Source organism: Xyrauchen texanus, chromosome 39, assembly GCF_025860055.1.
Source record: "Xyrauchen texanus isolate HMW12.3.18 chromosome 39, RBS_HiC_50CHRs, whole genome shotgun sequence".
In the NCBI taxonomy this organism is placed as follows: domain Eukaryota; kingdom Metazoa; phylum Chordata; class Actinopteri; order Cypriniformes; family Catostomidae; genus Xyrauchen; species Xyrauchen texanus.
Window position 1 is genome coordinate 13,591,950 of NC_068314.1, and position 27,752 is coordinate 13,619,701.

At 41.1% G+C, this 27,752-nt stretch overlaps 3 protein-coding genes across 3 annotated transcripts in view; 2 read left to right on the forward strand and 1 right to left on the reverse strand.

Annotated features, from left to right (window-relative positions):
• syn2b (synapsin IIb) overlaps nt 1–27,752 on the reverse strand; it is a 150,323-nt gene that overhangs the window by 20,812 nt on the left and 101,759 nt on the right. The window contains exons 6-7 of the mRNA XM_052111224.1: nt 6,759–6,821; nt 6,050–6,192 (exon numbers count right to left, since the gene is read on the reverse strand). Coding sequence (XP_051967184.1) covers nt 6,050–6,192; nt 6,759–6,821 — 206 coding nt within the window. The remainder of the gene's footprint in view (nt 1–6,049; nt 6,193–6,758; nt 6,822–27,752) is intronic.
• timp4.1 (TIMP metallopeptidase inhibitor 4, tandem duplicate 1) lies at nt 11,781–21,703 on the forward strand. Its single transcript, XM_052111226.1, has 5 exons — nt 11,781–12,011; nt 16,674–16,768; nt 17,217–17,322; nt 18,102–18,226; nt 20,337–21,703. Exons 1-5 carry the CDS (start codon nt 11,894–11,896, stop codon nt 20,532–20,534), a joined length of 642 nt encoding a protein of 213 aa, XP_051967186.1. The 5' UTR covers nt 11,781–11,893; the 3' UTR covers nt 20,535–21,703.
• LOC127632571 (metalloproteinase inhibitor 3-like) lies at nt 23,327–25,941 on the forward strand. Its single transcript, XM_052111225.1, has 5 exons — nt 23,327–23,592; nt 24,050–24,144; nt 24,275–24,380; nt 24,987–25,108; nt 25,440–25,941. The coding sequence occupies exons 1-5, from the start codon at nt 23,460–23,462 to the stop codon at nt 25,647–25,649; spliced, it is 666 nt and encodes a 221-aa protein (XP_051967185.1). The 5' UTR covers nt 23,327–23,459; the 3' UTR covers nt 25,650–25,941.

Below are 27,752 nucleotides of genomic sequence, written 5' to 3' on the forward strand. Positions count from 1 at the left end.
TTTTTAAATATGGTAACTCGATTTGGGAAGTATGACTAAAATGAGTACTGTTAAGGATAACTGTGTAAAAAATAATATTATTTATGTTAAATGGTATATAAGCATGTAGTAATGTGCTGCATTATTGAAAATGCATTGCTTTTTAATGGGCATGGTGCGTTGCAAGGATGAGGAGGACAAACGCAAAGTGTTTGCGAAAGTCACGTTCGATCACTGCAACCAAAAGTTTGTAGGCTACTTATGCTAAAAAGCACTTTGACAAAAGCATCGGTTGACCAAAGAGAAGTTTAGAGAGCCATCTTACTCATTTATATTCATCCATCAGAACATGCTCTAGCATGCAAGTACCCATAATCCATGATTCTTTGCCACTCCAGCCCACAGAGATCCATGCAAATATATCTACCACATTATACTAGAGCAAACACATGCCTACCACTACATGGTATAGTACGTATGTACTATCTAGTCTAGTCCTAGTACCAGCTCTAATTACCTTGACCAAGATGGTCTACCAGGTTTACCATGGTCTACAAACTACTATAAAATATGATACTGTACACTCCAAAAATAACTCTTTGACTAAACATGATTCAATCATGAACAGTGTTTCCACATATTTACAATGAGTTTTTTCTCTCATGTTTATCTTAAAATTACCATTTTCAACTTAAAAATTCCAAGTAGTGGGAACCTAAACTAATCAAGTAAACCTAAAACAACAAAATGTAACATGTCAAAATAACCCAAATAAAACTCTTTAAGTGAAATGCTAGCTAGTGACAGGAAATGTTAGCATGGTAAATACATGCTGGTTGGAAGCACTACAGGGTGCAACTTCAGGTCACTATGTTATGGAAAGCACAGCAATTGCTCAATGGATGAAGCAATACTATATGTTGAATACTCAAAATGTGCTGTATTGGTCCTCAATCTAGGCTTAAGCTCCTCTCTTCACCATGATGCTAAACAATAACATAAAAGAAATTCTTCTAAATCTCAACATAAATCATTAAACACTAACAAGTATACCTATTTATGTTAAACTTGCACAAAGACACATACAATAACATTGAATTTTAGCATTTACTCTCTGACGGGTCCCATGGTGTGAACTAGAATTCCTCTGCCCAGTTTCAGTTAATCAAAGATATTTGAGAAAAGTCCAATGAAAATTTGCGAGTAGAATTTGCATGCCACTCCCCTGGACATATAGGTATAAAAGCAGCTGGCTTGCATTCACTCATTCAGGTTTGCGCTGAGGAGCCGAGACAAAGTCCCGGCCATTTCAGCAGGTATTTCAGTGTTGTGGCAGGAGGGACACAACGTCTCGTTCCCTCCATCAGGGAACCGAGATGTTCCCTATCTGTCACACACATGACGTTGTGTTGCATCAGCTGTTTCAACCTTTTCTCTCTTTTTTTTGAAAATGAAAATTCACTTAGCTGGGACAAAGATATATTTGCCTGGGAAAGTGTTCTTTTCCCCTTGGAGAAAAGGACACAGTGGAGACCACATCCTGCCTGAAGGGAGGTTAACATGTGGAGAACACATCACATGGACTTACTAACCGGAAAGTTCTACCTATGGAAAGGAGACCCGCGGTAGGTCCTTCCTGGAAGGGAGGAGCTGTACAAGCACAGTGACTGGTGGCAGAGCAGAGCACTGCCCAAGGGAAGACATGGGTTTACCATCAGGGAAATCGTACCATGGAAAACACCTTATATGGGATTACTGATAGGGAACCACCACATATGGAGCACCTATCCCAAGTACAGGGCCTGACCTGACAGGGAATTCTTCACATGCACTGGGCCTGGCATCGAGTTCCTCCACCAAATTCGCCTGCCGCAGGATGCTGGGGGATGAAAGACATCCAGGGTTTGCCGGTCTTGGGAATTCATGTGGACGAAAAAGCGCACATTGTCCCCTCAGGGAGGAGAAAGGTGCTGAGTGCAAGCGGTACACCCAGCCAGCTGCCCGCATATTTACCTGTTCGTACCCGCTAACACACAGGATGAAAGGGCTCAACCCATAGATTGTAAAATCTCGCAATGGTATTGGGTGTCGCTCAGCCTGCTGCTCTACAGATGTCTGTTAGAGAGGCGGCATTCGCCAGGGCCCAGGAGGATGCCACACTCCTAGTGGAGTACGCTGCGCCCTAGGCTTGGTGTGACAAAGCGATGGCATCTGCGATCCTGTGGGCAATCCTCTGTTTGTAGACAGCCTTCAAATTCTGCTGTCCCCAAAACAGACAAAGAGCTGCTCAGAGCATCTAAAACTCCATGTAAACGTCAAAGTAAACATGTAAGGTACGTACCAGACACAGCAACAACAAGGCTGTGTCTGCCTCCTCCTGGGGCAGTGCTTACAAATTCACCACTTGATCCCAAAAAGGGGTAGTGGGAAGCTTGTGCACATAGCCAGGCTGGTGTCTCAGGATTATGTGAAATTATGCTAGACCGAAATCTAGGCATGTATCGCTGACAGAGAATGCCTGCAGGTCCCCAACCCTCTTGATGGAAGTGAGTGCAGTCAGGAGGGCCATCTTTAATTAGAGCTTTTAAGCTTGACTGACTCCGGAGGCTCAAACGGGGCTCTCTATAGGTCCAGCAAGACTACAGAGAGGTCCCACGAGGGAATGAGTAGCGTCCTAGGAGGATTCAACCTCCTGGCGCCTCTAAGGAACCTGACGAATAGGTCGTGCTTCCCCAAGGACTTACCATCTACCACATTGTGGTGTGCCACTATGGTGGCCACATACACCTTTAAGATCGAGGGCGACAGCCGCCCCTCTATTCTCTCCTGCAGGAAGGAAAGCACCAACCTGACTATGCACCTCTGAGGGTCTTCACCATGGGATGAACACCAATTCGTGAACAGACACCACTTCAAGGCATACAGCTGCCTCGTTGTTGGAGCTCTGGCCTGATAATGTCTACCACTGCATAATGTTGCACCTGATAATAGGTAGCCCACTTAGGTCTTCCGTATCCCATCTAGGGGCCAGACATGGAGGTTCCAGAGATCTGGGTGCCAAATCGTGCCCTGTCCCTGAAAAAGGAGGTCCTTCCTCAGAGGAATTTGCCAGGGAGGGGCTGTCGCGAGGAGTGTGAGCTCAGAGAATCAAGTCTGGGTGGGCCAGTACAGTGCCACCAACACGACTTGTTCTTCATCCTCCCTGACTTTGCACAGAGTCTGTGCAAGCAGGCTCACTGGGAGAAACACATATTTGCGCTGGACACAGGGCCAGCTGCATGCCAACGCATCTGTGCCTGGCGGGGCCTCGGTCAGGGAGTACCATGGCGGGCAGTGGGAGTATTCCTGATAAGCAAACAGGTCTACCTGCGCTTCACTGGACCACCTGGTTGCTAATCAGCTGGACCACCTGGGCGTGGAGTTTCCACTGAGCGTCACCTGTCGCAACAGTGCGTCCGCTGCACAATTGAGTTTGCCTTGGCGATTTATATATGCTTCTGTCGCCATGTTGTCCATTTGGACTTTCGTACTTACACATACTTGCCCTGGATCAATGGCCGAAACCTCTGCAGAGCCAGCAATAACACCGGCAACTTGAGACAGTTGATATGCCAACACAGTCGAGGTCCTGTCCAGGATCCCGAGGCTGCGTGCCCATTGCACACAGCACAACAGCCTGACTTGGATGCATCTGTTGTGACAACAACATGCCTGGACACTTGGTCTAGGGGAACCCCTGCCCGTAGGAATGCAAGGTCCATCCAAGGGCTGAACGTGTGGCGACAGATCAGCCTGATAGCCATGGAATACGTACCATGGAGCCATGCCCATCTTGGGACTCGAGTCTGAATCCAGTGCTGATGTTATGCCGCTGAGGACACCATGTGCCCTAGGAGCCTTTGAAATTTTTTCAGTGGGACCACTGTTCTTCCCCTGAATAACTTCAGGCAATTCAGCACCAACTGAGCGCACTCGCTTGTGAGTCACGCTGACATAGTGACTGAGTCCAACTCCATCCCAAGAAAAGTGTTGCTCTGCACCGGGAGAACTTGCTTTTTTCCCAGTTGACCTGAAGCCCCAATCGGCTGAGGTGTGTGAGCACAGGGACCTGGTGCCATAAATCTCGAGAGTGAGCTAGAATCAGCCAGTCGTTGAGGTAATTGAGAAGGACCCTCTAGAAGGACAGTGATTTCCACACGCAGAACAATGCCGTCCTTGCCTACTACCGAGGTAAAATGGATGATATTGAACCTGGGCAGGTGCCTGGTGAACTGAATCGCAGAGCCGAGTTGGATCGTCCTGATGAGCCAACATGATGGGTTGGAAAGAGCTAACCATGCCTCCAGATTCCGTGCAAGGGGCACCAAGTGGACAGTTGTGCTTGACGTACCCAACATAGCATCGTCTGCGACGGGAGAGGAGGCTGGGCATCCTCGTAGTGCATTGCATACACCTGATCGTTGATATGTTAGTGTTGCAGCTCCCCTGCTGCGAGTGTTTGAGGTATGGTCGTGACAATGACGGATGTAGACACAGAGTGTGTGACCCAGAGAATGAGAAAACCGCTCTTTTTTTTTTAAATGAAATTTAAAATCTCTGCAAGGTTGAGACACAGGTGGCACTCCTGGAACACCATAGTGGACATCACCTGCCCAAGAGCCTGCACTGTGACCTTTGTTTCCCGGAGGGTGAGGTCGGTCCCCGAGCGCAGCTCCAACATCATTCCTGGCCAATGCCTTGGCCTGGTGGTCTTGCAAGAGGGCCATGGCATGCAAGGTGGAGGCAGCCTTTCCATCAGCATTGTAAGCCTTGGCTATCAGGGATGACATGAACTTACAGGCCTTAGATGGGGCACAGGTGCACCACAATCGCCTGCTCAACCTGAGGAACCTCCGTATATCCCCTGGTCACCCCACCATCGAGGGTAGTGAGAGCAGAGGAACTCACAAAACAAGTGAAAAGTAAAAGGTGCCCACCACGATTTGTGAGCTCCTCATGCACCTCTGGGAAGAAAGAAACAGGGGCAGAGCGAAGCTGTATGCGACCCTCTGAGCCCAGGAACCAATCATCCAGCCGCGAACACTCAGGGCATGGTGGAGGGTTCCACTCCAGCCTGACTCTCGCATCAGCCTGGGCAAGCATGGCCATAAGCTCTGTGTCGGCCTCTGACTGGGCAATCCCACCAGATGGTGGGAGCCTGGCTGAGTCCTCTGCATCAGACTGTAAAAGCCCACTCTCCAATGCTGTGATCGATACCTCGTCTTCTTCTCGAGTACCGAATGAGACATGAAGCTCTCTCTGGGCCGAGTCACCTGACCCATCCCTGAACTCAACCAGTGGAAATGAGCGTGCTGGGGAATGGGAGGTCCGGTGGAATTCACCCAACATAAATTCTCCTATTGAAGCTCCCAAATCGCCCCCAGCACAAGCCCCATAGCCTTGTGCATGTAAGCAGAAGGATCAGGGCCTGGAGCGGCTGGAGTGGCTTTTCCTTTATGAAAGAAAGAAAGCTGCAACCGCAATGTTACCATGGTCATGTTTTTAGCAGTGAGAACATCCATAAATGCTGTCTCAGCGTGTCTACGTACAGTGATCATGGCCATCAAGCAGAAAGATAGCGACCACAACCAGAAACTGCACATAAATGGAAAGGCATCTTTAAAAAGAAGCTTTCCACCAGTGCTTACTCTTTTAGAGAAATAAACTCTTTTAGCATTCTCTGCACTTATCTGTGCGAGAAGGGAGAACCTGTTGTAAAATGCGCCATATACCCAACAGCCTAGCCACTGCAGAGGTCAAAGGAACTCCAGTGTAATTTTAGCTTCAAAATGATCGGCTCCAAAGAACATTTCTGAATGAGTGAATGCAAGCCAGCTCCTTTTATACCCGTATGTCTGGGGGAGTGGCATGCAAATTCAACCTGGCAGTTGTCATTGGCCTTTTCTCAAATATCAGAGGTGATTTGGGCTCCCAAGTTTGACCCCTAGTGTCATTATATCAACACAATGTTGAGTGAGTGACAGGTAGGGAACTGACAATAGTGACTGATTATAGGTGCTGGTGTACTTACATGTAAGCTTTGTAATCAGACCCGATCTTCTGCACCCTGATGTCATATTTTGCATCAATGAAAGGTTCTGTGGTTGTGTAGGTTTGAGTGATGGCCACTACACTCGCAATGTCTTGGAAGTCACTGTGATTGTCAACTTTCACCTGCCAAGGGAGTCAACAAATCAAACATACTGTAATTGAATTAGAGTTTCATAAACATGTTGCTATTTTATTGATTGCTAAGCCTTTTAATGTTATTACAGTAATGTGGAATAATTAATAGATAAGTAACGGAAGCTGTCTTTGGTCAATGTTCATATCGTCTAGCTAGCAAACTTGTGCCACATTCAGAGTTGAACTGAGAATGCTCCAATTCTATTTTTTCAATTCAGTTCCTGAATTTGAATTGAGGTAACAAACTGGATGAAATTGTAATTTGGATTTCATTGTAAGGAATGAGGAAGAAATTCATACAGTATATAACTGCTTTAAGTGTAGTTTTTAATAATCCATTTAATTTGCCATTTTTTAAATTACCCATAAAAAACATTGGAGTATTTCCAGGAACATTTGATAAAATTAATAATCAATTAATATTTTGTTATATTTAACCTTCATATTGTGGTCCATGGAAGAGTTGTTTTCAAAATCTATACAATCTAATACAATTAACTGATATTGTGATGTATTTAAACTCACAGTTCTGTCAGGCTAATCATGTGACTTACCTTTCCCATTCCAGAGTGGGCATGTCCAATCTTCACCACCACAGGGAAAGTCGGCATTGAGATCTAGAAGACAGATTTAGATAGTATTATTAATATATAGAATGAAAGGCTCTAACAAAATGGTGACACAACCTGTTTCTCACACCGTACTATTACATTGTAAATGAAAATTTAAATGAAACATTTTTCAGACTATTCTGGTTCTCAATTAGTATGAAGTTATAAGGCTTAATCTGAATCAGTTTCAGTTGTGTGGGTATAACCAAAGTCCCTTTCAAGGCAAGTCACTCCACTCTTCCCATCTTTGGATGCAAGAGGCATGAAAGCACAGCTCCCACCTACTTAAATGAGGAAAGACCAAAATCTCCAAAACGGTTGGTCAAGATTAAAAATCTTGGTACAATGGTATCAGAAATTGTGCTTCTTTAGCTAAGATCACACTATTTTTCAGGCTGGTTCAGCTAATGCACTTTCTCGAGTTGGCTGACAGGTGATGTCTATATCTAAAATGTGTTTGGCTCTTCTACCTGTAAGGTGGGACTTTCTTTACTATATCCGCCATATTGGCGTTCCAATTTCTCACATTCATTTAAATTCAAGTGCTCCCGCTCAGCCTAAATTGTCTCTGGTATAACCTAACTTGACTTTCTCTCATATGCATGTGTAAAAGACTATGCTGGAATCCAGGAATTGCTAGGCTGAATATATTTTCCATACTCTTCTGTTTTCCAATAATAATACACCCAGAGATGTGATTTATGTGTAACATAAACCAACAAGAATTTATTATCAGTAATAAGCAGACACCTACTTTAAAATACAAATGGGATATTAATGATTAAACTCAGAACATTATCTTTCAAAGAATATTATGAGGCATTTTGAATAAAATGATTGAGCATGTCCTGTGATTGAATTCATGAGTGTAGTGGGAAGAATCACATGATATTACAATAATTCTATTCGATTATATTGATAGAATGAGTAATGAAAAAATCTCTTATTCATTGATTTTCAAACATGCCTGCATGTCCCAGATAACACACAGTACTTTGCAAAAGTCTTAAAGAGTTTCACAAAAACATTTGTCTTAAGATTGTTATCTTATATCTTCTCCTTAATGTGTCAATAGGAAGTATACATTTTAGATTTTAAACATTTATTTTGCCAGTTCAATAGAACAGAAGTAGAACAAGGAGTCCTACAACAGATGGCATGGCCCCCACAGTGTCACTCAACAGGCTGAGACGAATATGAGCGATCCATTTGCAGAGTTTAATGAAACAATAATCCAAATCACAAGAAATAGGCAAAATCCAAAAAGGACAAAAAGATCACAATGGATTTTATACGGGTATAAAAGAAGATGGCGTACACCACTCATTCAGATTTGTGCTGAGGAGCCGAGAGAGAGTCCAGGCCATGTTAGCGGTCGGTTCAGTGCCGTGTCAGGAGGGACACAACGTCTCGTTCCCTCCATCAGGGAACAGAGGTTACATCTGTAACAAGACATTCTCTGGCTTTCACTCACTCGACGTATTGTTGATGTAGTGACACTAGGGACTCCCTATACTTCGAGCCGTGTCACAAAGTACAGAGGAGTGGACACGAGCAAGCTGCTGCGTGCCTCGCAGTGAGCGCTAAACCACACCATGACCTTCCAGCGAGTTAAGTAAGGCGTCTCCCTGGTCCCGTTAAGGCTGGGAGGAGGCACTTACCCGAAGAGGCTACAGGCCTTGGCTTTTCCTGATTTTTGTATTATGCAATTTCCCACCGAGAACCTGCTAGAATAGCGCTGGGGAAGTGTTCTTCCCTCTCCTGGAGGGAGAGCACAACAGAGACCACATCCTACCAGAGGGAGGTTAACATGTGGAGAATACCTCACATGGACTTACTGACAGGGAAGTACAAATATGGAATGAAGCACTGGGAGGACACTTTCTACAGAGAGGGTACACAGCAACAGTGGCAGAGGCAGAGCGAAGCGTTGTCGAGGGGAAACAAAGAGTTCATCTGAGGGAAACTGATCAGTGGAAGCGCATCATACGGGATTACCAAAGGGGGAATCTACATGTATAGATCACTGAGCCTAAGTATGCGGGCTCACCTGAAAAGCAGCATACCACGAGTACTGGGCCTGGCGGCATTACTCATCCACCGAGTTCGTCACCGAACAGTGCTTTAGAAATTAAGAGAAATCACCAGTTGCGGGGAACTTTTGTGGACAAGATAGCGCACATTATTACCTTGAAAGGGGAATGGCGCAAAGTAAGTGATACACCCGACCAGCTGCCTGGCCTACCTGTTGTTGCCGCGTAACACTCTGGTCAAAACCGGTTCTATGCGGAGGTTGTAGAACCTCGCAAAAGTATTGGGTGTAGCCCAACCTGCTGTTCTGCATATGTCTGTTAGAGAGGCGCCCCTCGCTAGTGCCCAGGAGGACACAACACCTCTAGTGGAGTGCACCCAATCTCCCAATGGGCATGGCAGTTCTTGTAATTGGTAAGCCAAAGAAATGGCATCTAAAATCCAATGGGCCAGCCTCTGTTTGGAGACAGCTTTCCCCTTCTGCTGCCCTCCAAAACAGACAAAGGTCCAGATAGATGTGCATGGCATGAACTGCACACAGCAACGACAAGGCCGGGTCTTCCTCCTCTGAAAGGAGCACTTGCAGGTTCACCACCTGATCCCAAAAGGGAGTATCCTGGCCGGGGTCTCAAGATCACGTGCGAGTGTGCTGGCCTGAACTCCAGGCATTCGCTGGTGACAGAGAGTGCCTGCAGGTACCCAACCCTCTTGATAGAAGTGAGCGCCACCAGGAGGGTCATCTTCAGAGACAAAGTGCTGAGATCGGCCTGCTCCAGGGCTCAAAGGGGGCTCTCTGTAAGGCAGGTAGGACCACAGAGATATCCCAAGAGGGAATCAGGTGTAGCCTAGGAGGATTCAATCTCCTTGCACCCTTGAGGAACCTAGTGATCAGGTCATGTTGCCGTGAGGGTCTACAATGCCGCGTATCGTGATAAGCTGTTATAGTAGCCAAGAACACCTTCAGAGTGGAGGGAGACAGCCATCTCTCCAGCCCCTCCTGTAGGAAGGCCAGCACAGACCTGACCATGAATCTCTGTGGATCTTCCCCATGGGAAGAACACTGATTTGCAAAGAGAAGCCACTTCAGAGTGTACAGCCGCCTTGTATAGGGGGCTCTTGCCTGAGTGATTGTGTCTATCACCGCTGGCGGAAGGCCTGCTAGGTCTTATGTGTCCTGTCCCATCCTGCTAGTACGGTATAACCATCAGGACTTGCTGCCCATCCTGCCTGACTTTGCACAATGTCTGTGCAACGAGGCTCACTGGGGGAAATGTGTACTTGTGCAGCCCCCGAGGTCAGTTGTTGCCAAGACATCCATACTGACGGGAGCCTCAGACAGGGAGTGCCAAAGGGGACAATGAGAGGACTTTCGGGAGGCAAACAGGTTCACCTGCGCCTCCCCGAATCTCTTCTAAATCAGCTGGACTGTGTGGGGGTGGATACTCCACTCTACGCGGAGCACTACCTGTCATGAGAGTGCATCCACTGCATGATTGAGGATGCCCAGGAGGTGTGTGGCTCACAGAGACTTCAACGTCTGCTGACTCCAAAGGAGGAAGTGGCGGGCGAGTTGTGACATTCAGTGAGCGTACACCACCCTGGCGGTTTATGTATGCCATGGTTGCTCCGTCCGGACCAACACGTGCTTGCCCTGAATCAAAGGCCGAAGCCTCCACAAGGCCAGCGATTCTGCCAGCAACTCTAGGCAGTTGATATGCCATTGCAGGTGGGGCCCTGTCCAGAGCCCCGATACTGCCTGCCCATTGCACACAGCGCCCCAGCCTGAATTCAAGGCATCTTTTGTGATTACAACGCGCCTCGAAACCTGCTCTCAGGAAACCCCTGCCTGTAGAAATGCTAGATCTGACCAAGGGCTGAAAGTGTGGCGGCACTGTGCCTTGGTGCTATGCCCACCTCGGGACTCCACTCTGTAGCCAGTACAGGAGTGGTCTCATATGCATCAACCCGAAGGGGAGTACCGCCCCAATATGCAATATGCCCCAGGAGCCTCTGAAATTTGTTTCAATTGCAATGCTACCTTCTGCCTGATGGTTTTCAGGCAGGCCAGCACCGACTGTGCGTGCTCATTCGTAAGGCATGCCAACTTGTGAGCCTAAGCGCCATGGGGAAGCACAACACTCGACCGTGCGAGGGTGGCCGCTGATATGTGCCATAATTCCTTCAGACAGCAAGGTGACGGGACAAAATCACACATGTGCTCGGCTCCGAAGAACATATCTGAATGAATGGTGCACGCCATCTCCTTTTATACCCATATGTCCAGGGTGGAGAGCGGCACGCAAATTCCACTCGCCAATTTTCATTGGCCTTTTCTGAATAAAGCAAAGGAGATTGGGCTCTCAAGGGCGAACCCCTAATGTCACTACATCAATACAATGTTGGGTGAGTGACAGACAGGTAACGTGTTTGATTCAGAGCCCCAGAAACTCTGTGAAAGTATTCATGTCACACCTTTCACACAGAGCCTGGATCTCAACTTCATTGAGTCTGTCTGGGATTACATGTAGAGACAGAAGCAATCTGAATACACAGAACTGTGGCAAACTCTCCAAGATGCTCGAAATAACCAGCCAACTACTTTGAAAAACTGTGTAAGTGTATTTAGACGAATCAAATATTGATTTCGTTTTTGAATGTTTACTGAACTTTGTATAAAGTTAATTGATGAATAAAAAACATTCATGGCAGAATTTTTAGAAACATCCTCACTATACAAGATTTTCACCACTGCCTAAACATGTTCACTGTACTATAATAATCTACTCATCCTTGTTTTGCCTAAAACTCTCTTTCTCTGGTTACATAATTATAAAAAAATGTGGGTGAGTGAAGGGAGGGGTTAGTTTAGTTAGAGGGGTGGTTCGATGACAGCTATATAAGATGCCGACTTTGCCCTAAAGAAAGAATGAAGAGAGAGAAAGAAAGAAAAGACAGAGGGATAATTTTCTTATTACTGCCTAATTCAGGGCTAGAGAAGAGTTTTTAGTATAACATTTCTCATCCGCAGTCCGAATTTGAATGCGATTATGGCTATGATTGTAGGGTTGCTGTTCCTTCTTTCTGTAGGGCTGAGTAAGCAGGCGGTAGATGGCTGCACCTGTGAACCAGGACATCCACAAAAGCTGTACTGCAATTCTGACATAGGTATGTCAAACACTCCAATAAATAAATGCATAAAAATAAAAACCTGTTTTTATCTGCAGGATGTTGTGGCAATTACATATTTTTGATGATTTAGAGTGGAAAATTTAACATTTAAAAATCTCTCACAATTGAGAGAAGCTTCTAACTAAAAGTAAAATTTTTGTAATTGAACATCTTTAAAACAATATTAAAACTGCCCTGTCTTAGCTAATTTTCAGCTTTCTGGATAAACAAGACAGTTTGACTGGCTAGCTTTGCTACAAATATTTACAAACATTACAGGGATGATATTCCATAAACATTTTGTTAAATTATGTGTCCTGTTATAAACTTTGTATTCTTGCATTGTGGTCACAAGTACCAAACTTTTATCAGTAATGAGTGAGAGAGAAGTTACTCATAAATAGAGAACATCTAAATCCAAATGTATTTCAGTTCCCCTTCTGTCGCTCTCTCCACGTTGTGTCGGAGAAGCGACACTAGGGGTCTCTCTTGAGTGTCGAAATATGCCTCTGACTTATGAAAAAAGGCCAATGAGGAGTTGGCAGACAGTATTTGCATACCCCGCCCCCAGACATACGGGTATTTAAGCGGGGAAAATATGGGAGTTCATTCAGAAAATTTCTTCGGAGCCGATGGTCTTGCATGCAGTCTGCTGCGAGTCACACACCAGTTCCCGTTATTCCTCTGACGCTCTGCATGCTGTTGAATTCGACGGCACATAACAGCGGCTTTCTCCTTCTTTGCACAGCTGTGCATTGTTGCCCGAAATGCTTTCTATAAAAGAGTGTTTTTATTTAAAAGAGTAATTTCCTCTAAAAAGCAAAACACAGCGGCGTTGAAAGTCTTTTTCAGATGCGTCTTTTTCAAGATGCCTTTCCGCCTCGTGTTGTTCCTGGATGCGTTAGAGTGCTCTCGGCCACAGGCGTTGTCTTGTGTGTCTGGGCAGCGATCACACCAAGGCTGCGTTTGTGGATGGTTCATGCTCTCACTGCGAATTCCCCTGAGGAAGGACCTTCTTTCTCAGGGACAGGGCACGCTCTGACATCCGCATCCAGAGCTCTGGAACCGCCACGTCTGGCCCTTGGACGGGACGCAGAAGAGCTAGCCGGTCTACCACCGACCGTCGTAGACACAATCAACCAAGCCAGAGCCCCTTCTACCAGGCATCTTTACGCCCTAAAGTGGCGCTTGTTCGCAAATTGGTGTTCTTCCCAAGCTGAAGACCCACAGAGGTGCGCAGTTAGGTCAGTGCTTTTGTTCCTACAGGAGAGGCTGGAGGGGAGGCTGTCCCCTTCCACCCTCAAGGTGTATGTCGCCGCCATCGCGGCTCACCACGATACAGTAGACAGCAAGTCTCTGGGTAAGCACGACTTAATCGTCAGTTTCCTAAAAGGTGCCCGGAGGCTAAATCCCTCCCGGCCAAGCCTGTTCCCCTCCTGGGATCTCTCGGTGGTCCTCGCGGGCCTCCAGAGACCCCCCTTCGAGACGCTAGACTCAGCCTCAAAACGGCCCTGCTGATCGCGCTCGCCTCCATCAAGAGGGTCGTGGACCTGCAAGCGTTCTCTGTCAGCGACACTTGCCTGGAGTTCGGTCTGGCAGACACATATGTGATCCTAAGACCGCGACCGGGCTACATGCCCAAGGTTCCTACCACCCCGTCAGATAGCACTTGCAGGTAGTGAACCTGCAAGTGCTGCCCTGGGAGGAGGCAGACCCAGCCCTTACGTTGCTGTGTCCGGTACGTGCTTTGCATATCTGTTTGGACCCCCCTCTTGCAGGTTCAAGCGCACTCAACCAGAAGTGTTGCGTCCTAGTGGGCACTGGCCAAGGGCACCTCCCTAGCAGACATCTGTAGAGCAGCAGGGTCGCCAACACCAAATACCTTCGCGAAATTCTACAATCTCTGGGTTGAGTCGGTATCATCTTGTGTTTTCTCAGGTCCGAGCCCGTAGAACTCGGTAACACGCTGACGAACTAGCCGGGTGAATCACTTGCGCCTAGCGCTCTTTCCCTCAGCCGAGGTAAAATAGTGCACCTTCTTTCCCAGGAAATCCCAACTCTCGGATCCCTGTTTTATTCCTCCCTAGCCCTCATGGGTCCGCAGTTCAGCGGAGGAACTCTCCGGCCCAATCCACTACGGGTACTTAATCTACCCTGTACTGGAGTAGGTGCTCCACAGGTTAAAGGCCTCCTACGAGGACTCCCCCTGTGTGTAATCTCTGCGGTACTGTCCCCTCACGAGTGGACTCCCGTGTCTCCCTTAGGCAGTTCCAGCTGCCTCGGTCACCGTGCTGTAGCAACTCCCCCCTCTACGAGGTTGGATCTACCACCGCGTCAACTTTCCCACATAGGACCTAAGCGGCCATGTGATGTATTCGCCACCTTTACCTCCCCTGCAGGGTAGGTGTGGTCTCCGCAGGGTCTTCTCCCCCTGAAAGAATAGGAAACTGGGTAAGACCCCCTTCCCTTAATGCATGTAAAGGCCCCGGCCGTGATTGCTCTATGCGAGAAACATAGAGAGTAAAGAGGCCCAGCCAGGCTTGGCCCATTCCAGGTTGGCAAGCATCACCTTGTTCCCCTCACTAGGGTAACCAGAAGTATTGTGATGACTTTAATGGGGTTACATTTTAATGCTTATCTTAACAAATTAATGAAAATTGTATTAATGGAATAGGTAGGCCTGTTAATGCATCACAATACTATGCTTAATAATTAGTTATACATATAATTATTTTCCAAAATATGCTAAAGCCGAAAATATAAATGGTGGGATAATTTGCACTATACAAGAAAATTGCAGCTATCCAGCTTAATCACCCAGTTGCTCAGTTACCTTAGAGACGCATTTACTTTTAATTAACTTTCTGAACTCTCTTTGAGGGATTATACATTCTTTAAGTTCTTTAAGCTTTGTAGATGACACAAATCTGATATATCTAAGAACACAATAATACTTTACATACGTGTTATTTTACAGCTATTGATACCTCCTTGTGGGAAAGTTAAGGCAAAAATGAATATTATGTCATAATTTTATCACTCATGTCATTCCCAATTTAATTGACAGTTTGTTTTTGTGCCGTAGAACATGAGAAATTGTGAAAAATGTTGATGCTGCTATTTTTCCTATTCATTGAAAGTGAATGGTGACTGAGATCATCAGTACTGTAACATAACATCTCCTTTTGTGTTTCATGAAATTGAAAAAAATCATATAGGTTTGGAACAAAATGAGGGTCAGTAAATAATTACAACATTTACATTTTTTGTTAACTATGCCTTTAAATGTTCTGAAAAATTGGTCCCACTCAGAGAGTGGTAAAATGTGAAAGCCTGCTTCAGCGTGTCAAAGCTGCTTTGACATTCCAGTCTTTGTTCTGGAACAATGAGGCATGGAATCACAGATATGAGGTGACATGCAGATTCCTGTAGTATTCATACAGCTAATTCATTAAATCCAAATAATCCCTCTACCAGAAAACAACTACAGCATCAGTCTAGCACTCTCACTATCAATAACCAAATGATGCATTTTTAAGTTTTTAACAGAAAAACTTCAAAAACAGAAGTTCTGTCTTGCAGTTTAACCCCAAATACTTTTGGCTTGACAAAGTGAATTTCAAAATGCACAACATGCAAGTGTATTTTATAATGGACTCTTTAATATAATGGAGCTGTTTAGTTTTGTGTGGCAACTGTTGCATCTTAGTTAAATGTAAATAATGGTAATGGTAAGTTCAGTCACAAAATAAGTGACTGTCATATTTCAGAATGCAGTAGATGTACCAGTGTTTATGTACCTGTATAGAGTGTGTTTAACAAGATATGGGAATGAGATACTGTTCCTTCTTTTGGTTCAATTCTAAGGCAGCATTGCATGTACCCTTCATGGAGAAGGCAATTGTGGGACACATTGTGACAAGTGTAATTTTAAATTTAATTGGAAATACATTTATAATAAATTGATAACACTTAATAATAAGGTTGCATTTGTTAACATTAGCTAACAACATTAGTTAACATGAGCTAACGATGAACAATACTTTGACAGAACTTATTAATCTTGGTTAATATCAACAGCAACATATACTAATACAATTTTCAAATGATAAATTGTATGCATTAACAATAGCTGATGAATTAATAACTAACCTGTATTAACAATGAACACTTGCATTTTCATAAACATGGATTAATTTACCAAGATTAATAAATAATGTAAAAATGTATTGTTCATTGTAAATTCATGGCATCTAATGCATTTACTAATTGAGCCTTATTGTAAAGTGTTACCAATAAATTCAATACAGAATTATTGACAAAAATAGTTAAATCTAATAACAAACAACTATTTACCCCAATACTTGTGTATGCCATTTGCTTTTTGGAGGATAGCATTACCTTAACGACATGCTAATGCCAAATTAAATCAGTTGTTAGTCGAGTCTCACATGCGCTTGGCATGAAAATCATTCTAAATTGGTCACTTATAAGGTTCCATTTTACTTATGAGTGTCATTGTCTCCTTTCTACAAGATGAAGGTGTAGTATCCTAATTTTACCTCAGAGAATGACCTTAAATTTCCTTTGAGAAAAGTTGGATTTTAATGTTTTTAACATTCTACACTGGTAACAATGACTGACTCTCTTTCCAATTAGTCATGCATGCTGAGATAACTGGAGAGAAGATCATACCTAATGATGAAAATATACCTGGCATGGGAACAATCCAGTATGAATTAAAAGTTATCAAGGTGAGTTAAAGTGTTGCTGAGAACACCATGATATTCCCATTCTCCCCATGCTATAACATGCTTTTTCTGGGACAAAACGGCCTTGAGTCCAAATCTGATTAATCTGATGTGAATGGAGGAGGGGACATTTACACTCTTTTTGGGTTCCTGCTGTAGAACCTACCCTTCCTGGTAAAACTTGGCGCTAACAATGCCCACGGGTCAATGTCACGGGTTCGATTCCCAGGGAACACATGTACTGGTTAAATGTATTGTTTGAATGCAGTTTAAGTAGCTTTGGATGGGAAATGTCTTGATTTCACTGAGGGAATCTAAATTCGCAATATGTATGGAATAAAATGAGGGAAAAAATTCACAAGATAAGATACTAGATAAAATCAGAAACAAAAGCTATTGAACATTTGTTTATTTAGTTTTGGTTACAAAAATACCCTGTTTTTATTTCCAGGTGTTTAAGGGTTTTGACAGAATGAATGACATTAAATATGTCAACACATATGAAATGTCTTCATTGTGCGGGACCAGATTGCACCACGGACAATATCTGCTTTCAGGTAAAATAAGGGTTTGTATTTAACACCTACAAAACTGCCAAATGTGGGTACAAATCATAGATTTGCAATGACAGAGAAGGGTGTACAGTAGCTAGATGATGTTAAGTTACAGACTCCTCAAATAAAATCATGTGGCGAAACTTGCCAGGTAAAATCAAGCCCCGCTGGAAAAAAAAGGATCCACCAATCAAAAATGAATAAGAAGCAGGGGAAAAGAAGAAAATGATCACTCGTGATTGTGTGAGTGGCTCTTTAATGACTCTCAAAGTAAGAAAAATAACAGTTGACACATGTTTCAGAAATGAGAGGAGGAAGAAAGAGGAAAGGAGGAGAAAGAGAAATGCCTGTTCTATTTTTTAATAATATGAAATATCGATTTAATAATGAATACATATTTAAATCTATGCTGCATCTTTCATAATCAGGCTTCTTTCTCTGATTCTTGAGACATGGGACAAACATGTCTCAACTTTACATGACATTAGTTAAAAAAATAAATAAATAAATCAATAATTTCCACTTTGAAATAAATCTGAAATAATTTCTACACTGTTCTTAACACAAATGTACCATTCGATGTTGTCTTTATTTTATCACAAGTATGACACTATCACTAGTTACCCCTAAAACCTCCTGTCCTCATACCATAACTCAATACTTATCTGCAGTATACTGTAAGTCTGATATCATAAGTCATACCAAATATGTGCTTAAATTGTAAAATTGGTTGAAATATAGAAGACTTAAAGTGCTGTTTCTGTTTGTTTGCTGTCTCTTAGGAGAATTCATCCGGCCTGATGGGTTCGTCATTACACTGTGTAACTTTGTTGAGCATTGGGACAAACTCTCCTCAATGCTAAAATACAACCTTCAGTATATATATAAGATGGGCTGTAACTGCAAGGTAATAACCTATATCATACTGTTTGTTTCCACCCAGCTGATAACTATCCATACATTATGACAACATTATTAACACATAAAGCGAACATAAGTTTCCTCTAAAATACATTTCTTTACACCTAATACTAACTGATATCAAGGGACTGTAATGCGCAACAATGTTATTTGTTAATTGTTATAGTACTACTAAGGCAGGGTTGCCAACTTTGGATACCTGGTTGGAGTGAAATTTTGATATCATGGCCAGGGCTGCATTAAAACATGGGCGAAACATTAAAGCCCCGGGGCATTGTAGCAACTTAATGTGGCCCTGGACATATAAGATGTACTATTTTTAATGTCTAACACCACAGCAAGACCTAGTCAAACCCTACAAGGAAAATAATGATCCTCCTTTTTTATCTTTAAACAAAATAATAAAACATTGTGCTCATTTAACGTCAAATTAACCTGCCATACACAATTTCAAAACACCCACTATTGCACAACAAAGTTATTATTTTTTTTACTGGGTCCAAAATTGTTGAGGTTCAAGCTCAAAGTTGATTGGTTACATGATTGCAATTAATTACTAATTAACATAATTACTAAACTACTTTACTTGTTTACATTGGAAAAACCCAGTAAGCGTCCTCCTGAGTCAACATTTAAAGACATCATAGGCGCGCTCCCAACTCGAAGGTGTCTTAATGATGCTGCATCTTAAGATATCTCATTTTGGACAAATTTTAAGATAGCATTAGATGTACCCTTCCCCGTGCAGGTGATCCCAGAATGATGAGCTCGGTGGAAAAATAAATCCAAGATGGTGGACAAAGCGAGGAAAATGTATTTAAAAACTGAATATTTTACCCAAAATGTGTGTGTGCCGTGCACATTTATGCTTATTAGAGGATTGTGTTGTTTTCCTCACGTCACCTGTCTTGAAACTAGCGTCTTGTTAGCTGAGCGTGAGGAGCACTATTTGAATTATGCGTGGAGCCGCCGCCTATGTAGAGTGTTCCAAATCGCTCTCTTATGAGTAATCATTCCAGTAAGGATGCTGCCATCAAAAACAGTTGCCTATGTAGGCAGGAGACAATGAGGCAGCTCACTAAGTTTTTGAATAGGCCCATTGTTTTCCTCTCATCAGGCTCTTAATAATTTATATTAAGTCACACCTTGAATTATCTGAAGGCAAACATGGTTAGTTTGTTAGAACAGGAAAATGTGTCCATAATTTGTACAAAATTCATTATTCTTTAAATTATTTAAACCCTTACATGCTACATTATACTTTGATGTATCTTATGAATGTTTAGACCACCAAAGTTCTTCAAATGTGTTTTTGTCTAGCATTTGTAATAATATGACCATAACTACAATGGCTCCTCTTTACCTTAGATAGGTCAATGTGGCTAATAAGTCTAATAGATTCCCTCTAATAGATTAAAAATTAAATGTATTTTCCTGTAAATACACATCATCATCACCATTACTCAGATGTAGATGATGTACATTTTAAAAAGCCCTGTAACTGATGTTGATGCGGCACAGTGTGTCCTCTTTTTACCTAATCAGTGCTGTTTATAATGTCGGTGTTGTCTAGCAGTTTGAGAGGTTCGACTTCTTCCACAGCGCTTTAAAGTAGATGAGTCTTTGTTGAATTCTAATGGAATGCATACGTTTTGTGGTCTCGAAACTTAGGTAGCCGACTTGCCTAATCAGTAATGGCTTAACCGACGATGTTTTTTAATGAGTGGAACTCTTCAGGAAACTGGTCTCAGAACAGTTTGAAAAGCACCTTAGTTCATCCTACCTCCCTATACAGCCTTCCGAAGGCAGCATTTTCCAGTTTTCAGACACCGCCCTTACGTTCCTCTCTGTGCTATCCCAGAGCTCTAGTTATCTAATCAGGATATTTCTAATTTGATTCGGTGGCCTGAATACTCAAGTCTTGTGCTGGTGTAAAATGTCTTTTGTGTACAAATGTGTAAAATGTATAAATCTGTTACATGTAAAATGACACAATCGAATCCAAAACTTTGAATCAAAAGTTCTCTTAACTTTTGTGATTCATGTCATAACTATAGCTAACAATATACTCAACTTTCAAACTGTGATGTCTACAGATTTCCAACCCCTCTGACCGGCCCATTCACAGCAGAACTAATGATGGGTGTATACTGACTGACTGGAAACACTTATGGCCACCTGAGGATGGAGAGCAGGCTCATGAATATGCCTGTATCAAACACAAAAATGGTTCCTGTAACTGGTATAAAGAAATGTCAAACCATAAAGACACAATTGACATGTCTGACATCTGAAGACCACCACGGTTTCTAATGCTTTCTATAAAAGAAGATAATGTTGATTGATGCCGTGCTTCCGGTCTGGCCTGCTCTCTAGAATATCGCAAGAATTGGATCAGTTTGATCTGTCAGTGTAATTTTGTTTTTGCAGGATATTTAGAATGCTTAGATTTATTGGTACTTCAGCTTCTGATTAATTCCATTTAAAGTGTTCTTTCTTCTATAAGTACATTTGTTTTGGGGGGCAAAACCTCCCATAGTTGTTGCGATTCATATATTTTAAATCAAAGAGTATCTGCAGTCTCCTTGCAGATATGAAGATAACCTTTTGTATTTCAAATTAAATGTTTTTCTCTGCTTTGTATTCGATCGAAAATGTATGTCAGCAAATTTTTAAGCAGATGCTATTTGTACTCTGGTGCAAATAATGGTATGCTATTTACACCCCAGTGCATATAGTGTCAGATACTATTTGTACTAATATTTAAATACTAAATGGTGTGGGCATCACTGCAGTGTGTTTATTGTTTTTATTTAGAGTCCCACAGACACACTACATTAACCTCTACCGCTAAGCCTAACCTTAACCTTACCTTAGAAAAATAACCTTGGTTTTACTGCAGTAACCACGGTTACACTATGGCATTTTTTGTAAATTTAAAATAACATCAAAATGAACCAGGTTTACTATAATACCACCAAATTACTTTACTAACACCATGGTTAATTGTATTAAAACTTTGGTTTCTGCCTACAATATTAGTAATGCAGTGATGCAATCTACACACAAGCAATGCCAAGCCGCGGGAATGAGCATGATCTACAGACCTCGCCTCCGGGTCAAACCCTTCTCCAAATCACTGCGATGATTCATTTTGATCTATTATTTGAAGCAGTATTAAAGGAAATATTAAGAGTGAAAACAGGAAATCAGGTGTGATAAAGAATGGGACAAACAGTGGTTTTGAACCGCAGTCGCCAGGACAACACTACACATACACAGACAGTATTTACACCCGACGCTGCTGCAGCAACATCTGTTTAGTTTGTTGTATATTTCTGTGGTTCCAACAGACTATTAGGGTGCAAATAGACACTCCAATTTTGAATTTTCTTTAAATATGCTAACAAATTTGGGGGCTTGTTAGTGACTGTTCCTCAAATAAATGCATATTTTTCTGACACTTTTTATGATTTATCTTCTTTATTTTTCTAATTAATTTTCTTTTATTGTTCTTACATTATCTGTAATCCCAACAATCATTTCTGTACAGCAAATACTTGCATCAAAAATGTTCTAAAATGTGACTGGAAATCTGAATGCCACATTGATAGAATATGTAATGAAGAAATCTATTAAGTTTTCCAACCAACATGCTGCATCCCCCAAGATAAACATATTACCATTTCAAGACTCATATCACCCTATTTAAATACAATAGATTTCTGTTGTGTTCAACATTTACTGTTAATGGTGTGTGGTGTGTATGTGTCAAATCCAGTCTATTAATCAAATGTGTGACAATAAAATGAACAGTTAGTAAAGTTACTTTTTGGCAAAGCACTTATTATTTATAAGCATTATGTGTTCATTTCTGTATGCAAGTTCTCAAAACAATTATATTGCAACATGGCTCTGGGATTTTTTTTAAATGGAACATATCATTAATGTTTAATTATTTAATCTTTTCTCACGTGACGCCACTTTATAGCTATTTTTTGCAGCAGAAACAAAGCTAGGACATTTTTTCAGTAAGTTACTCAAAAAGTAATCCACTATGTCTAATTACTTTTCAAAAATTCTAATCACATTACTTTAATATTAATTACCAATTACTTTAATATTTAATTACTTTCTAAAACACTTTTCACCAGAAACGTTTTTGGCTTTCAGCTCAATGAATTCAAAATAATGTATTTTATACTATATTGCTGCATTCAAGTCATATTCTTAGCAGCACCACACATTTCTCACTTAAAATAATTTATTGACTCTTTTGCTGTCACAGAAATGCAAACAGACATAAATTATATTCATTTTTAGAATTGATTTAAATGCATAAATACATTACTTAAGAGTAATTACATTACAGTAATTCATATTACTTTGTAATCAGATTACACCAAACACTTGCCAGGAACAAGGCAAGGCAAGTTTATTTATAAAGCACATTTCATACACAATGGTAATTCAAAGTGCTTTACATAGAAGAGATTAAAATAAGAATAAAAAAAATAAGAATAATTGAAACAGTTTAGAATAAAAAATAAAATAAAATACAGTACAAACAGTCGGACACACAGTGGCACAGTGCTCATTCAGTAAATGCACAGCTAAACAGATGTGTTTTGAGTCTGGATTTGAATGTGACTACTGTAGGAGCACATCTGATCTCTTCTGGAAGCTGGTTCCAGCTGTGGCTGGCATAATGGCTAAAAGCAGACTCTCCTTGCTTAGAGTGAACCCTTGGTATTTCTAGCTGATGTGATCCTAATGATCAGCACAAGATTAGTCAGCCTTTCCTATAATTTACTCAAACTCTGGTGTTTAGAAGGCCCTTTCCATGAACAGGGTCCAAGTGTTGCAGTTTAAAGCAATGTTACATTCTTGTCTCATTATGTTCAAATGTTAGAAACAGCTAAAGATTACATAGATTACATTGTTGTCAGTAAAATTAGTTAATTAAAAATACTTATTTACGGCAATGAATTGCATATCAATCCAAAAGATTATTCAGTAGATTTTTGTAATAGGGGTGGGATTTGTACAGAAGGGCAGTTCCTATATAAGCTATATAAGGCATTGTCTTTGCCTTGAGAGTGAAGACCACAAAAAGAGAGGAAGAGAGAAAGCTCTGTTTCATTGCCTGATAAGAGAAAAGTTCTTCAAGAAGAGTTTTTCATTTAGATTTTTTTTTCTGTCGGAACTTGAGTTTGAGGATGAGTGTCTCACTGTCTGCTGTGACTTTTGGGCTGTTGCTCTTTCTATCTGTAGGGCTGAATAAACAGGCTGCAGAGGGCTGTACCTGTAAACCAGAACACCCTCAAGAGCTGTTCTGCCGTTCTCAGATAGGTATGTCAATCTCGCCTATAAAACTATAAACTGTTGTAACAATTCCATATGGTTGAGCTGATTTAGAATGGGGAATTTTAGCTTAGTCTATATAAAAGTGAAACAAACTATTTAGTCTCTGATGTAAGGTATTCAAAGTATTCTCTTGTGTAGTTCAATATTAAATTATTTGAACAGAGCTTATGTTTTTCCTAAGGGACTAGGATGTAATCCTGATCCTGAATTTTCATTGGTAAAATCATTTCGAATACTTTTGCCTATATCGATTTCATATTTATTTGTATACCACCATTAAAAACAACATAAGTTGACCAAAGTGCTTCACAGCCGTAATAAAAACCCTAAAGTAATCATGCTTTTATTACTAGCTATTCATCAAATAGTGAGCAGGGAATTTTGTGAGAATATGTATGCATCATAAATAGCATCTGTCACATGTGACTCTTTTTCTAATTAGTAATTCAGGCTGAGATAATTGGACAACACAACATAAAACAGAACCACATTTTCCCAGACTGGGGATTAATTCAATATGAATTCAAAACTATCCAAGTGAGTTACTCTGGTACATAATTTGCATATTGCCACAGTCTTTATCTGAATGTAAAGGATTTGCTTACTGCATTAGATTTGGAGATAACAACAAAAGAAAGTCTCTTGTTTTTGTTTCATGTGAGTCCAGGTGTTCAAGGGCTTGGAAAAAATCAATGGAATAAATTATGTCTACACACCTAAACAATCTGGAACATGTGGTGTCAGTCTGCACAATGGGCAATATTTGCTGTCAGGTAAGATGATTTTTGAATGTGATATCTGTACTTCACACTGGTCCCTGTGTCGTTATTATGCAACCAAGATAGTTACGCAAATAAGCAAACAATCTATTTACTTAATCTTTGGTTGCATCACAAAGATACTTTCAAAACTTTTGTTTATGTTTGAAAAAGTTTTGCTCACAGGTTTTTGCTAACAAATATGACTATATATATATATATATATATATATATATATATATATATATATATATATATATACTGTAACAACTTATATCAACTGTGTTAAAGAACTTAAAACTTTCCTTAATCTTTTAATATAAGGTGACTTAATATAATGTAACATACTGTGACAAAACTTTCATAACTGAGTCATGTGCCAATTCCACCACCCTTATCTCTCAACCCTACTTTCCTGTCCTCTTTTCACTTTCCTCTACATTAAAGGCAAAAAGCCCAAAAATAAAGCATTAAATACATACATTTTTGTTAAGGAAATCTCTAATAACCTAAGTCTAATATGATAAGTTATACTGTAAGATGTGCCTAAATTGTAAAATTGGTTGTGATACATACATATATATATATATTTATTTTTAATTTTTTTTTTTTTTGCCTTAGGACACATTGTAAATAGAGGGCTTGTTGTAACAATGTGTGACTTCAATTACTTTTGGAACATGCTACCCTTAACTCAAAAAGATAACCTCAATGGCAGATATCAGATGGGCTGTAACTGCACGGTAATTAACTATATCATTACTACAATTTACCATTGTAACCATAGTTTCTGCCAAAATGCCATAGTTACAACAGGTGTTACTGAAGAAACTGTCATACAAAAATAAAAAAATAAAATTCAATACTATGTAGTTGTGGGTCTGTACAGCATCGCTCTTTTTGAAAAAATATCAGTTTACTACCTGAATTTGATGGATTGTATAACCCTGTGAGTTTTGTTCATGGTATAAATCTAAATCTGTTTATTTTTTATTATTTACAGCAGTAAAAAACTTGTTATTATGTTAGAACCATATAAAAATAGACTCATCTATCAAACTGTGATCTCTACAGGTCTCTGTGTGTTATAAAAAGGCCTGTTGCCTCATGTCTCAAAGGGAGTGTCCCTGGACAGACTCGAAAGACTACGTCTTCGTTCAGGATGGAGAACAGGCTCGTGAGTTCGCTTGCATCATGAACAACGAAAAAACCTGTAGCTGGTACAAGGGAAATGTAAAAGTTGACACTATGGAAATGTGTAAGTCCTATGGACCAAGAGCATGAGTCGCTTTCCTATTGTAAAAAGGTCGAAACGTTGTTGATGATTTCACATGCTTTTTTCCCCACCCGAAAGGTCAGAATGCTTTTATGGTTCTAATATAGTTCTACGGTATTAACTAAATAACACATTTTTAAGCAAAGTTAACAATTTTGTTTCGCAGTGCAGTTGTTTTAGAGGGTCGAAAAAACCCATTTCTAAAACGAAATAAATGTCAGAGCATGTTAATAATGTTTTGTCGTCTCTTTCCAATTTTTTTTTTTTTCACATTTGTATTTTGGTGACTATGGTGTTAAAAAAAGGGAAACAGTTCACTAAAATTAAGTAAAAAGTAAAAAAAAGAAGTAGGAAAAAGTCACTTTTGTAACATCGTTTCTTCATTGCATTGCTCTCACGTGTATTTATCTTCACAAACAGCATTGTTTGTCATTTTTTTTCTCCCAATTTGGAATGCCCAATTCCCAATGTGCTCTAAGTCCTCATGATGGCGTAGTGACTCACCTCAATCCGAGTGGTGGAGTTCGAATCTCAGCTGCCTCCACGTCTGAGAACGTCAACCCGCGCATTCTATCACGTGGCTTGTTGAGCGCATTGCCGCGGAGATATAGCACATGTGGAGGCTTCACGCCATCCAAAGCATTAATAACACCAATGCACAAAAATAAAGTATTGCTAAAGGTTTGAAACACCCAAAAGGGCTAAATATTTTGATCAGTTAAATTCTGTGATATCGTGTTTGTGTGATTATGTATCCCAAAATTGAGAATGCTACTTATGTAGCGCTGGTTAAGGATGAATGCAAATAAAACAATTTGCATGTCCCCATCCATTGCCATTAAGTTTAATGTAAAGCTTTATGCATTTTCTGATGAAATGCAGAATTTCACTTTCTGTCGACACTGTTATTACAGTATGTGACATTGCCCCCCTTCAAAACTAGTGCTTTAGAATGCTTATACATCCTATCATTTGTTTGGACCATACGGTTCAAACAGAGGTATGTTTCTCTTACAGTCTTTATCATTATTTCAATATGCTTACACTTACATTGACCCTAACAAGCTCAATATTTCAGAACCACATTAAAAATAAAATTAACACCAAACTGAAAAAGAGCACACATTTTTTAATGGTTGTCAATTAGATGGGTTGCGTTCAGTACTATAGTATGCTGCGGGTGTGTTCTCTCAGGATCATCATCGGGCAATTGAAAGAAAAACATCTGCAGTGTTTATTTCCTGGAGTTCATAGAGATGTGTTATAACATGTTTTGAAGAAATATAATCAAAACTAATCAAGTATGTTGTATGTCACTTTTCAAATATTCTGATGGTAGTGTTGTAGGAAACAAACCCCTTAGTCACAAATGCACAAATGTTTTAACCATGAGAAAGTACAGTTCAATTGGATAGGCCATATATAATGATAATGAGTGATGGCAACGTGAGTGCTTTTATCACATTTATGTGGCTCAGGTGGTAGAGCGGGTCAGCTGCCAATTGCAGGGTTGATGGTTTGATTCCTTTCCCACACGACTCCACGTGATGAAGTGTCCTTGGGCAAGATACTGAACCCCAAGTTGCTCCCAATGGCAGGCTAGCACCTTGGAAGGCAGCTCTGCCTCCATTGGTGTATGAGTGTGAATGTGTGGGTGAATGGGTGATTGGGACACAGCACTTTGGTAAACTCTGAGGTTAAAAAAAGCGCTATTTAAGTGCAGACCATTTACCATTCTTTTCTCACTGGTGGTAGAGTAGGCTGGCCACTTATCGCAGGGTTGGTGGTTAGATTCCCGGCCCACACGAGTCCACATGCCAAAGTCTCCTTGGGCAAGACACTGAACTCCAAGTTGCTCCCAATGGCAGGCTAGCGCCTTGCATGGCAGCTCTGCCATCATTGGTGTGTGTGTGCGTGTGTGTGTGTGCGTGTGCGTGTGCGTGTTTTTGTGATTTACGAGGACAATTTTGTAAGTTACAAATTAGTAATTACAAGGGTATTATGCTATAAATGTGATTTATGAGGACATTTCTAGTGTCCCCATAATTCAAATCGCTTAAAAATCATACTAAACAATGTTTTATTGAAAAAGTAAAAATGCAGAATGTTTT

What these genes read in the sequence shown, in the direction of transcription:
- LOC127632571 (XM_052111225.1), top strand. Translation starts at nt 23,460, where the DNA reads ATGAGTGTCTCACTGTCTGCTGTGACTTTTGGGCTGTTGCTCTTTCTA. An exon ending in TGGGCAATATTTGCTGTCAG is followed by an intron (nt 24,381 to 24,986) that starts GTAAGATGATTT and finishes TTTTTGCCTTAG; the next exon opens with GACACATTGTAAATAGAGGG. An exon ending in AGATGGGCTGTAACTGCACG is followed by an intron (nt 25,109 to 25,439) that starts GTAATTAACTAT and finishes TGATCTCTACAG; the next exon opens with GTCTCTGTGTGTTATAAAAA.
- timp4.1 (XM_052111226.1), top strand. Translation starts at nt 11,894, where the DNA reads ATGGCTATGATTGTAGGGTTGCTGTTCCTTCTTTCTGTAGGGCTGAGT. An exon ending in ATGAATTAAAAGTTATCAAG is followed by an intron (nt 16,769 to 17,216) that starts GTGAGTTAAAGT and finishes TTTTATTTCCAG; the next exon opens with GTGTTTAAGGGTTTTGACAG. An exon ending in CGGACAATATCTGCTTTCAG is followed by an intron (nt 17,323 to 18,101) that starts GTAAAATAAGGG and finishes GCTGTCTCTTAG; the next exon opens with GAGAATTCATCCGGCCTGAT.